This window comes from Eupeodes corollae, chromosome 2 (genome assembly GCF_945859685.1).
Source record: "Eupeodes corollae chromosome 2, idEupCoro1.1, whole genome shotgun sequence".
NCBI lineage: Eukaryota > Metazoa > Arthropoda > Insecta > Diptera > Syrphidae > Eupeodes > Eupeodes corollae.
In genome coordinates, this window is record NC_079148.1 from 132,415,926 (window position 1) to 132,429,411 (window position 13,486).

A 13,486-nucleotide genomic window follows, 5' to 3' on the forward strand; every position below is an offset into this window, starting at 1 on the left:
ATTACAGAGGAATCTCGTTCCTCAATACAGTGACAAAAATATTTACTGGGATTATGTTGGAGAGACTGACGAACTGGATCCGAGACAACGATTTACTCAGTGAGTTCCAAGCGGGTTTCCGCTTGGAACTCACTGATATTGTCCACTCCACCGTGGACAATATTTTCTCCCTTAATGGCATTGCGCAGTCGTTCCTGGATAAAGGAAAGAAACTTTACGCATTCTTCGTTGACTTTAAAGCCTAGTACATACTTCCTCGTGAAGTGAACGTTCGCCAGTGGAGAAAGTGAACTTTTAACATTGCTCACTGGTACACACTTGTGAGTACACGTTGTGAACATGCGGAAACCAAATGTCATAGCTTCACCAACAGTTCCCGTACATTTTGCACGTGAATTGCCCGTGAACGAAAACTCTCCACTTTGTTCTCCACTCAGCTTCACGAGGAAGTTCACGGGTGAACCAAAAACTGAAATTTGTATGGGTTCACGAGATGGTTCACAAGTATGTACTAGGCTTAAGGCTGCATTCGACTCGATAGATAGGAAAGCTCCATTTTTTAAATTGAGTAACCTAGGGATGTCAACGAAAAGGCACAAGGTATTGCAGAATCTATATGAGGATAATCTTATGGCGGTATGGGATGGAAACACTTTGTCTAGTTGGTTTCAGACGAAAACAGCAGTCAAGCAGGGATGCCTTCTGAGCCCAATACTATTCTCAATTTTTCTTAATGATCTCATAGATTCCCTACCTTGTTCTTGCAATAAAGCTGCTACTATATGCTGATGACATTGTCATAATAGCAGAGTTGAGTTGAGTTGAGTTGAGCGCGAATAATTTATTCGTTGTAGTGTTGATGGTATGTGGAACGCGAAAAGAGTTTGACAGTTCGTAGCAACCAAATAGCAATTTGTTACTATCAAATTGTTTTTACAAAATTTTCTTGTTTTACAGAACAAAAATCAAATTTTCTTATCCTAAATTAGTGTCAATTGGTTTCTTATAATTTAAATATGTTTTTATTTGAAATTGACTTTTTGAATTGTGTAAAATCATGTTTGTTCGTCCACTCCTTGTTCGCTCTCATATGCAAGGCCCTTAAATCTATTTATTATGAAATGACATACAAAACTGAATATAAATCAAGTGACAGCTGTATAAAAGACCCACTCTGAAACAAGTATTGCCAGATTGATAACACTCGTTATATGATTTTAACAGATTAAGATTTACTTTGTGTTTTTCCATTATTCCGGAAGATGGCACTCAAAGTAGAATTTTTTAAAAACGTCCATATTTGTTATATTAACTGAATCATATCATCCTTTGAGGTTCCCTACGTTGTATAGGTTAGGTACGTACTTTTCTTACAAAAATAAAAGCTCAAAGAACTCAAAATGTAATATTTGATATAAATAAAAGCGTTTTGACAGCAAATGTCAACACCGCACATTGGTTTAATAGACCCATAAAATGTGGAATTAGAGCTCGAATAAACCATCTTTTTTGTTGCAGACACAGACAAAACTTATACTATAAAAAAATGCATACTTACATCATAAAGAATATCCATTTGTTGACGTGTCAAATAAACTCCATCGTCAAACGTTAAAGCCGTATCATTGATCATACGCGCAGCATGCGTTAGCCATACTTCAAAGAATCCCAACTTGATCAGAATCAATTGATCATCCTGAATAAAATCACAGAAGCCAGGTACACGTTTGGCAAATTCAACAACACGTTGTACGCCTGGTGTTATGCGTGCAGCAAATTGCTGCCACAGCCATATCTTTTGAAGTTCTCTCCTTTCTGGTATTGAAGCATTCTTCTTAAAAAAACAAAAAAAAACATATATTTAAAAAAAAAACAATAAAACAAATAAAAACTTCTTCTAACCTCATTATCATCACTGACTCCATTATGTGGCACAACAACAGGACGTCTCACCAATTCTCTAGTCTGTTCCTCCGTATAGGTACAGTACATTCGATGAGCCTGTGATATGCACATTATGATGTCATATACAGTTAATTCGGTTGCCGGCGGTGGTATATCGGGTATATCTGCTGTAGATGATGCCGACAATTGGGCTGCCGCGCATGCCAAGTCTTGCGGTGATGCCACAGAACACATTTGTGGAGTTTGTGGGGTATTTGGTGTGCCTGGTGTACTGACACGGTTATTTTGATCGTCGGGCGTACCATTCAGTTCACGTGAACGCTTCGGTACTCGACCATATCGAACAGCTGGAAATAAAAGAAAACAAAAACAAATAAATAAAAGATTCAAACGCCTTTACATTTGTACTTGAAAATTTCTGAAATCAAAATAGAAGTTCTCTAAAAAGCGTCAAGTTAAACGTAGTTTTTGACGCAAATAGTTTCCTTTGATTTTAACAATCACTGTTATAAAACGTCAAAATGAGTTGTCTCAAAAGAGTCCAATGTAAACACTGGGAAGGTTCAGACATCACAAGGGACTTCATTCAAGTGTCATGAATTCCAAATTCAGAACTTTACTTCGCAAACTTCTACTTTTAGTTCCTAGTACAAAAAGTACCAACAAAATAATTGTCTAAAAAACACACCTCAGGAAAGTTTCAACTCCATCACGATTTATACATATATTGTATTGTAAGGAAATATTAGTTATTACTTTTTAAAATTGACAAGGAACCACTTTAAATGAAGTTGTGCATAAAATAAATAAACCGTAGAGTAATAAAGTTCAGCTTTCAGTTGTATGAAGAAATATGATCACCTGTCATTTTGACATGAGTAGACTTGACTTGATAGTGAGGTAGATTTTTCTTGACTAACTTTCCAATCAACTTTCCAACAAAGTAGCCTTAATTGGAAGGCAATTTTTTGGCATCTGGCTAATCAGATGCTAGAAACGTGCCTTACTTTCAAGTCCCTCATGTCGCCTGAAACTGTCCATAGTTTGGAAGCCGGACGATCAGATTCTAAAAAACTTTCCTTACCTTTACGAGTAAGTTCCTTATATTCATTGAACCTTCTTGATGTGTCTCACTTTATTTTTTTTTGAACAATTACCAGAAGCGAAATAAAATCATAAAACGTCAAAATGGGTAGCCTAAAAAACGAGTTCAATGTAAACACTGTCAAATTTGGTTGATCAATATCAATCAATAGGACGTTTAGGAATTTGTCGTGAATTCAATTTTTATGGAATAATTACGAATTTTATAAACTGCTTTGTTTTTTTATATAAAATATATGTTTTGGCTTTTGCGAAATTAGACTTTTACTATTTTCTTTCAAAGACATCATGTAATTTAATTTATGACGCAAATGACGTTTTTTAAAAATGCCCGCTAAAGTGACTTTTCAGAAATGTCATTACATTTGTTGGCTGGTTTGACTCTTAATCTCTTCTCTTCTCATTTCTTCAAACTACAGGGTGGGCCAAGAATTCGTCGACATTTAAATGTAACTTACCACGCAAACTATTGCCGCGCGGGGTGCGGGCGTGGACGGGGGCACTAGCTCGCTTCTTGGAAATTTAGTTGCAATAGATCGCTTCGCGGTCCCGCAACGCACTTTCTGCGTGAAACAGTTTTATTTATACAACTTTTCACTCATTACTGTGAGACGCTTATTTCGCGTTGAATATGGTTTACACGACTTAAGTCAATGTCCAAGTCCTCCTTTAATAAAGAAATGGGTGAAGAAGTTCGAAGAGACGGAATCTACACTAAATGTAAAACAAACCGGGTGGCCCGCGGACTTCTCAGAGCGAAGAGAACGTGCAGCAAGTTTCTGCTTCTGTTCGACGTGATCCAGATTTATCAACGCGTAAACGTTCGGCTGAATTAGGATTATCCCGCACATCATTACGCCATATTTTTAAATTAGATTTGAAATAACATCCATATAGGATCCAGGTAGTGCAAGAACTAAACCCTAATGATTTATATTTGCGTAAGTCATAAGCCAAAACAATGTTAACTCGATTCAGTAATTTTGACAACATCTTATTCTCTAACGAAGCACATTTCCACCTAAATGGACATGTAAACAAACAGAATTGCAGGTATAGGAGCAACGTAAATCCTAAAGCTAAACATAAGAGGCCACTTCACTCTCCTAAGGTAACTGTATGGGATGCAATTCCAGCAAAAGGAATCATCGGACCTTACTTTTTTGAAGATTCTCGAGGCCGTTCAGTTACTGTTAATTCTACCGAGTATGTGAAAATGTTACGGGAGTTCTTAGCACCGATTCAACAAGATGGAGCCACATGTCACACATCGAACGAGTCCTTGCCGGTGGTCAAAGAAATGTTTCCGGAAAAGCTGATTTCCAGACGAGGTGACATCCCATGGCCATCCAGATATCCAGATCTATCCCCAAGAGTCGTGTCTACATTGATAAACCGAATACACTCCGTCAAATTAAAGAAAAAATCATCGAAGAGATCTCGGTGATCTCGCGGTCTCTTTGCAGAAGAGTTTTCGAAAACTTCAGGACTCGCTTAGATGAGTGCAAAAACCGAAACGGTGGTCATTTAGACGATATAATTTTGAAAAAAATAAACTACAACTAATTAGCCTTCTCTTAAATAAACGATTTCTAAAATATGTTAAATGGTTTTTTTTTATACGATTTTTTCAAATGTTAACTAATTTATGGCCCACCCTGTACATAATTTGACAGATTCATCAGACTTTTATTGCTAATCTAACCCCGAGTCTACACTAGTGAGTTATGAACTACGAGTAATTGTCATTTATAAACTTAGCAATGACTTGAACAACGAATAATTTGACAAGTAATATAATGTAACCCACTTGCTTTGATGATCAGTGAATAACTCGTAGCTCGTGTAGCCTCGGAGTTAGAATTTATTTTTATATTCATTTACTTAAATTTAGCTACCAAAGAATGTCTAAACCAACTTAAATGTTTACATTAAAATGAAAAAATAAACTTTGTTTCTTAGGGGCACCGACCTACTTCCTCATTCTATTCCTCATTTGAATATCTAAATGCATAAACAAACAGTTCACTGTTCTGTTATCTCATTACTCTTTCAGTAAACAGCTAAGCACCACTATAGGTAGGTAAGTAAGTACATATACTCCTGCACATATACACGTACACATTCACTATAAACTACATTCAACTATAGAGTACATGTACACTGTACAGTGTGATATAAATTAACCTAGTTCAGTCAATCTGTACAAAACGGGGTCATTCCACCCGCTGGGCAATGTGGTTTCAGCTTTGGACCATTGTCGATTATTTTTGCTCTTTAGCGTTGCTATCTTTCACATTGGAATTTTTCCTGCCATTAATAAAATTAAAATAAAAATAAAAATAAAAATATTAACTACCAAACAAAACACAATAATGTACATTTTTATCTTAAGCATGCAAAGCAAAAAAAAAGTACAAAAATTATTATAATATCGATGAAAGAACTCATTGACCTTATGAATCCAATGACGGCAACATCGAAGCCGAAGTCGAATGGCGATGACGCCGCTGACGACAACGACCGACGATTGGCGCGACGGACGTTTGTAAGGCCAGTCGCGGTCATGTTTTTCTTTCTCATAGTTTTTGTTGTTGGATGTTGGTATTATTTTGGTCAGCAGCGCCAGGCTTATTGTTTTTTTTTTTTTTTTTTGATTTTTTAGGCGTGTTCATTGACTTAAAAGGAACAACGATAACAATAGCACTTTGAACACAACATAAAAGACCAACAACAATAATATAGCCACAAAAGTTCAAAAAATAAAATTGATAGTTTTTAGATAGATAGGTAAAATATAGTTAACCGTTTTAAAAGCCAATTCGGTTTAAATTTATTCGAACTTTGTTGAGTCATTCTCTATTATTTAAATCAGAGGAGTGTATTTTTCATAGAGAAGTCTTTCTTTATACTTTTTATATAAATCGAGAATTGAAATTGTGCGAAAAATCGGAATGGAAAGAATTAGAATAGAAAAAATAAAATGAATAATACAATAAGAACTGTTATGTGTAGTTTTATAAATGGCCAAGTCTACTTAAAAGTCCGTAAATGGGAATTTTGGGTTCAACAGTTTGTATATAATTGATTCAATAGATTAATGTTTGATTCTTTTTTTTTTAATTTGAGGACAAAGGTGATGATGGAGATCAATAGGTTTTTTAAAATGGTTTTTTGGGGACTTATTTCACAATTCAATTTGGAGGTTATGTAATTCATAGAGAAACAATTTCCTAGTTCATTGTATTCATCTATTTTTTGGCCCGAAATTTTTTACTTCTTTTGTTAATTAACGGTTATTGTAGAAGTTTTTATTGCATCATGACTTTGCGATTTTTTTCTGTATGATGCCTTCATTCTAGAGGAAGTTGTAAAGTGCTTGATGCTACAAAATAAATCAAAAGAATTTGGAGAGTTATTTCATGCTTTTGGAGGATTTATTTCAACTTAGACTTAGAAAACCGCTTAGTATTCTTGTATTTTTTGAGTTGACTCTTGTGACTATATCTTTATTTCAGCAGATGTCACTTTGAATTGCCTATCTAGGCTGCTGTCACTTTTGAAATTTGACAAGTATAAATTACATTATTTTAAATATGAACGGTAAAAGTTTTTTAATAAGAGATGCCACTTTGAATAGAACACTATTTAGAAGGCTGTCAATTTGAAGCTGTCATCTTTTGAAATTTGTACAATAATATTAAAGTATAATTATATTATTTTAAATGGCAAAGTACATTTTATAACAACACAATGTATTTTTGATGTAATTGAACAACACGGCGCTATTTGTCATAAATTGATCTCGAAGGTGCGATCACAATTAGCCACAAAAATCTTAATCTGATCTAACACCAATGACATTCTCAAATGTCCGAATTAGACAAGCAAAAATGACTTAAAAATGATATGGTGCTGCAGATCGTAGTTTTTTTTATTAACTTTACATAGGAAGTTATTGATATGGGTCCGATTTGTCAAATTGAAAATTTTGACATTTCTCGACATTTCAAGGCCCCTAGAGTCGAAATAAAAGATTTTTAGAAAGAAGTCTGTGCGTGCGTGTGTACGTACGTCCGTACGTTCGCAACGTTTTTTTAGTCGTACATAGCTTAAGATCCACAAGAGATATTGACTTAAAATAAATTTTGTTATACAGATAATAAGGCAGAAAGATGCATAAAGGGCTCTCAAGAAAATTGCGTGGGTGATTTTTTTACCATAGCAGTTTAAAAAGAAGGTGAAAATTTTGTTTAACGCCAAATATCACATGAACCAATAAGGCTAGAGACTTTAATTAAATTTTATATTATGTATTGCAACGTGATACTAAACAAGTATGTTTTTGGAAAAAAAATCCAAATCTAATTTTTTTTTATAATTATAAATTATAAATAAAGTAATATACTAACTTTTCACTAATTTTAAACACTTTTTATTGTTTTGCTAACTTGTATCATGCTAAAACCATTTTATTAAAACAAAAAAAAACATGAACACATCTAAATAATGAATGATTGTGGAGCAAACAAAACAAACATACCTTAATATTTTTGCAAATGTCAAAGTGACAACATTGAATTTGTATTTTCTTTTTTCATTAATTTTGTTTTCATAACTCGCCGTGGTTTATTTGCGTTAAAGTTTAAGTTCGTTGCAACTATTTTGGATATTAACACCGAATTATATTAAAAATTTATTCTAGCAGGTGAAAGAATTATTGTTTAGTGAAAAAGTTTAAATGAAATGTGCATTACATTATTGAATATCTGCGATCGATCTATTCCCCGTGAAGCATCTTCAATACCCAGAAGCAGCTACAATGCTACAATTATTGGCTTCGATGTAAAGGTTGGTGGCAGTGGTTGTGGGAAGCGAACAGTTGTTTTATCAAATCTATACCGGGAGTAAATTCCACCATCGTCCAGCTCTTCAAGAGGATTTGCTCGAGTTTTAAAACTTTTAACTTTCCCACACAACACTGAATCCTCAAACATTTCAAAATCTTCTTCCTCCGAAAACATTTAAAATTAATTTACTTTTTATGATATCTATAAATAAATTTTATTTCACATTTGAGAAAAATGACATATGTCATACAGATTTAGTACGATACTAAAAAGATAATGAAGCCATTTGGTGATTTTAACTTCAGTAAAATGTTAAGAAGATAGAAGATACGATACTAAACTCGTTTAAAATTATCAAAATCCTTTTTTAACCTAGTATCATACTAAAAATGATTTTCTTGGAAACTTTGGATTTAGATCTAAGATATCTTCAAACGTTGAGATTTAAAAAACTTAATGTTAAAAACTTTTTTACTAGGGATAAAATTAGGTTTTTAGGAATATCCTTAATTTTTAAAAAGATATTTGAGTCAAAGTTCAGTATTTACCAACTTTCGGTAGTATTTTATTGTTTGTCAAAAAAGTGGTTGGGGAGATATTTAGGTAGAAAACAATTTTTTAAGTCTTTTCTGCGATCTTTCATCAAATGCGTTCTGTGTTATGAGCATCTACATGAGTTCCTATTTTGTCTGTGCAGGTTAATAAATATGTTCATATATTTACAGTTGCTCCCAAAATTGAGCGTACACTCAATTGGAGTTAGTTATTTGTTACATTTCATATTTAAAATGCAATGTTTTTGGTAAATTCTTTTTAATTTCTCTTATTATTTTTTTCTTAGGAATACATAAATAATACTTAAACAATAAACAAAAAGTAATATTAAAAAAAACTTCACTATCATAACATTTCATCGCATAAAATTAAGCGTAAACTTTTTATTTATGGTTTCTTAAATCAAGTTTTCAAAAAATGCGCTGCAATATTTACTTGTTATTTAAATTGAATTTGAAACCAATGTTCGTCGCAAATAATTTTCGTTTCAATATTCACTTCCTCATTTTTTGTTGAAATGGCAGAGAAAAGAAAAAAAAACGACATTGCTACAAGACAATTAATTTTAAAACTTCATTTAAATAATAAATTTGTACGTGAAATTGGCGAAATCGTCGGCCGAACACATTCAACGGTCCAAAATTACTTAACAAATATCGATGTGAAGGGACGACCTTGAACAAACCTGGAAAAGGACGAAAAAATCTTTTCTCAGCAAGACGAACGAATAATTTTAAGAAAATTCGAGGTAAACTTGAAACGAGTGTACCAAACTTGGCGGCCGAAATGGCACTACTAATTCAATGTTCAGTTTTAACCGAAACTGTTCGTGGCGTTCTTCATTTCCAAAATTAATAAGCGAAAACGTCTTTCGTTTACTAAAAAGCACCTCAACAAATCCCAAATTTTCTGGAACGATGTTTTGTTTTCAGACGAGACCAAAATTAACTTATTTGGGTCTAATGGAAAGCACATTGTTTGGAGAAAGCCCAATACTCAGTTCAAGACAGAGAATTTGTTTGCCACTGTTAAGCATGGGAGAGGAAATGTTATGTTATGGGGGTCAATGGTGGAAAATGGGACTGGAAACTTTGAATTTATTGACACAATAATGGATAAGGGGACATTTTTGGACGTTCTTAAAAGAAAAATGCGTCAATCTGCAGAAAAATTAAATAAATCAGCAACCTTTTACTTCCAACAAAATAACGATCCAAAACAAGACACCTCCTCAGTCATCGGACCTCAATCCCATCGATCATTTGTGGGAAAAAATAAAGCGAAGGTTGCAGAATTGCAAACCAACAAACAAAAGTCAGTTGAAAGCGAAGATCACGGAATTTTGGGAAAATATACCCCTGTCTTTTACTACAAAATTGTTGAATCAATACCGCGGCGACTATAAGCTGTGATTATGGAAAATATTAAAATTTTAGTTCATTCATTAACATTTTTGTATGCTAATTTGTGTGCCATACATTATAAAACCAATAGCCAAATTAATGGAATTAATCGAGATAAAAAATCACAGAAAATCCCTTGAAAGAATTGGAAAAACCAACGAAAAATCGGGAAAGAATGAAATATTTTCCTTTATTAACTTCCCATAGGAAGTTATTGTAATGGGTCCGATTTGTCAAATTGAAAATTTTGACATTTCTCGACGTTTCAAGGTCCCTACAGTCGAAATAAAAGAGATATCGACTTCAAATAAATTTTGTTATACAGATAATAAGGCAGAAAGATGCAGAAAGGGCTCTCAAGAAAATTGCGTGGGTGGTTTTTTTACCATAGCAGTTTGAAAAAATGGTGAAAATTTTGGTTAACCCTAAATATCTTACGAACCAAAAACGCTAGAGACTTAATTTAAATTTTATATAATATATTGTAACGTGATACCAAACAGGTATATTTTTTGAAAAAAATCAATATAACGGTTTTTTTTAAAACAAAAAAACTGAAAAAAAGTTTGTCACCTCCAAAATTTTACGACTGAAATATAATTTCATCTCTAAAACAATTTTGTGCAACGAAGAATAATGTTTTTGACATCTGATAAAATTTTGAGAAAAATCGAATTGACAGTTTTTTTACAAAAAATAAAAACCTAAAAAAAAAAATTTATAAAAGTTGGTAAAAATTGATTTTCGACTCGAATATCTTTTCAAAACTTAGAGATATTGGCTTTAATTTACTTTTATCTTTCAAAAAATCTTGTTGTCAACATACAATTAAAGTTTGAAAAAAATCGAATTGACAGTTTTTTTACAAAAAATAAAAACCTAAAAAAAATTTATAAAAGTTGGTAAAAATTGATTTTCGACTCAAATATCTCTATAAAAATTTTAAATATTGGCTTCAAAGTAATTTTATCTCATAAGAAATATTGTTTTCAACATTTGGTAAAATTTTTAAAAAATTCGAATTGACAGTTTTTTTACAAAAAATAAAACTCTAAAAAAACAATACCTACTAAAACTTGGTAAAAATTTACTTTCGACTCAAATAGCTTTTCAAAAATTAAAAATATTGGCTTCAAACTTATTTTATTTTATAGAAAATATTGTTTTCGATATTCAGTAATTTTTGTGTAAAAATCCAACAGTCCGTTTTTTTATAAAAAAATAAAATCTACAAAAAATAGTACGCAAATTTGGTAAAAATTGATACGAGTACATATAGACAAACTTTTAAGCAAGACAAATCGACAGACGGGATGGGAAGTTATCAGTGTGGGTCGCATCCCAGCCTCTTTTTTTCAATTGGAAATTACAGACCTGAAAACCTGTCAAACACCTCTAATATCATTTAAACACCAAATCACCATTTTCACTTTTTTTCGATTCAATTATCTGTAACACAAAATGTATTTGAAGTCGATATATCAACTGGTTTTTGAACAACGAAAAACGTAAAAATCGTATTTTCAAATTCAATAAAAATCGACAAATCGGACCGATTACAATAACTTCCTATGGGAGGTTTAAAAAAGAGATATCACTATTAATTTTTTTATTTCATTTTCTAAGCTATTAAATTAAAACTGAGAAGAAACCTAATTGAATAATAATTTAATTATTATCGTTTTAGAGCTCATAAAATTTATTAAGCGATTTCAAATTAAAATTTATTAATGATTTTAAAATGAATGAATATTAAATTGATAATTTTGTTTGTATTGTTTTGATTTGTCATCAAAGTACTTATTATAAAATAAAAATGATTGCAAATTGTCAACAATTATGACTTTAATGAAGATAGTATATTTTTTTTCATTTAATGTTCAACTGATATTCAAAATACCGTAATCAAGTGTTTAATATGTATAAATATGTAAGTCTTTAGTTGATTTCAAAAACATTAAATGATTTTCGTTAAGTAATTATTTTTCTTTAATTGCATTTTCCGTAATTGAATACAAGTAATCATTGGAAAAATGTATAAATAAAAGCCTGAAGAACTTCGTGATTTGTTAAAGAAACAATCTAATTAAATGTCTCATATCTAAAGAGACGTCAATGAACTTTAATATGGATAAAGTAGAACATTCTTATTTTTTGACAAAAATATTGAAAAAAAAACTTATATTTTCGATAAAAATAAATGACCTCAATGCATAGAACAACATTTTTTCAAACTTCAGAACAGCTGAACAAGTGCAAATATTTATTGAATAGAAAGAAAATATGGCAAATTTAGTCGAAATTTGAATCTTTTACTCGAATTTTTAATCATAACATTTATTGCTTAAGTTAAAAATAAGAACTAAACAATTAAATTAAAACAACAACGACAAAAAAACTGATCATGTGTCGCATTTGCCACACTCAAGGAAATGGCATTGAAAAGCGAAACTAAATTTATTTGCGTGGCACGTAATTGATAACCAGTTGATCCTAATAACGTGCGTGGGTGATTACCCTTCTGGTCTTGAAAAGCCCGCCCCCAGGCTACATTCAAAAGACTTGTGCAAAAAAAAAACCAAAGCATAATCATCATCTCAAGACACTTTTCATTTCAATACATCTTTCTACTTATGCGTAAAACCTCTTCGAGTGTATTTAGTTTCTTTTTATCATATTTTGTTTTATTACTACTTCCAGGGAGATATTATTTTTATGATCTTTTGCTTACTTTATAAATTTTTGTTTGTCATATTTTTTTTATTATTATTATTAATAGCTGTCTTTTTGAGATGCGAAAGGGAAGAGATAGAGAAAGAGAGTTTGATGACCTGGTGATTGCTTAAATGGCCTCGAATCCGAATGTGATCAGCTTCCGACTAACGCCCACCAGATACACTTGTATCTTGTCATAAGAAGCGAACCGAATGTTGAGAGTAGATAAATAATTGCTCACCACGTGCTGGTTTATGTATAACGCTTATACTTTATTTGTTAAGTGATGACTACAATTAATATTTTGTATATCAGGAAATTGTCATCGTATCTTGGAGTATTTTAATATTCAATATAATATAATATTCATTATATTTTGTTTGCAAAATATTGAATTTCTTTAATTTATAAAAAAAATTGGATTTTAAACTGTAATATATTCAGCTTCATAAGAAAAGTACTTACTTGAGAAAATATTAAAGATCATGAGAAAGTTCATTGAAATTCGCTTAACAGATTCAAACGAAATTGTTTAAGTCATTAAAAGAAATAGCATCGATAGGAGCCAATTTAACTTGAAATTTAATTAGTTTCGGGTGCGTCATAAACTTCAGTGCCGTTTATCTATTTATTAATCTGTCAAATAAGGTACAAATTATAAATTGATGCAAACAATTGTCAACAAGTGCAAATGTCACCACTTATAACCCTGTCGATTAGATGCTATAAATTTTGCAAATGGTGGCAAATGTCAATTCCGCTCTGACATTTGTAACGTATATAATGGCGGTTTACATATTGCAATTTTTTGAGGTAGCACATTTTGACAACTCATCATTTTATCGAAATTATTCTCACTGTTTTCTTCTACGGTTAAAAGTCTTAAAATTATTCCGAGTATATCGGTGGCTACTTTTTTCCAATTCTGTAATCGGCATTATTAAATTAAAACTA

At 31.8% G+C, this 13,486-nt stretch overlaps 1 protein-coding gene across 3 annotated transcripts in view; it reads right to left on the bottom strand.

The window, feature by feature from the left end:
- LOC129944270 (ecdysone-induced protein 78C) overlaps positions 1-13,486 on the bottom strand; it is a 143,251-nt gene that overhangs the window by 12,947 nt on the left and 116,818 nt on the right. For 2 of the 3 annotated variants that reach the window (XM_056053597.1, XM_056053596.1), the window contains 2 exons: positions 1,903-2,252; positions 1,559-1,834 (listed from right to left, as the gene is read on the bottom strand). In XM_056053597.1, coding sequence (XP_055909572.1) covers positions 1,559-1,834; positions 1,903-2,252 — 626 coding nt within the window. The remainder of the gene's footprint in view (positions 1-1,558; positions 1,835-1,902; positions 2,253-13,486) is intronic. The other variant, XM_056053599.1, reaches the window with a different exon arrangement.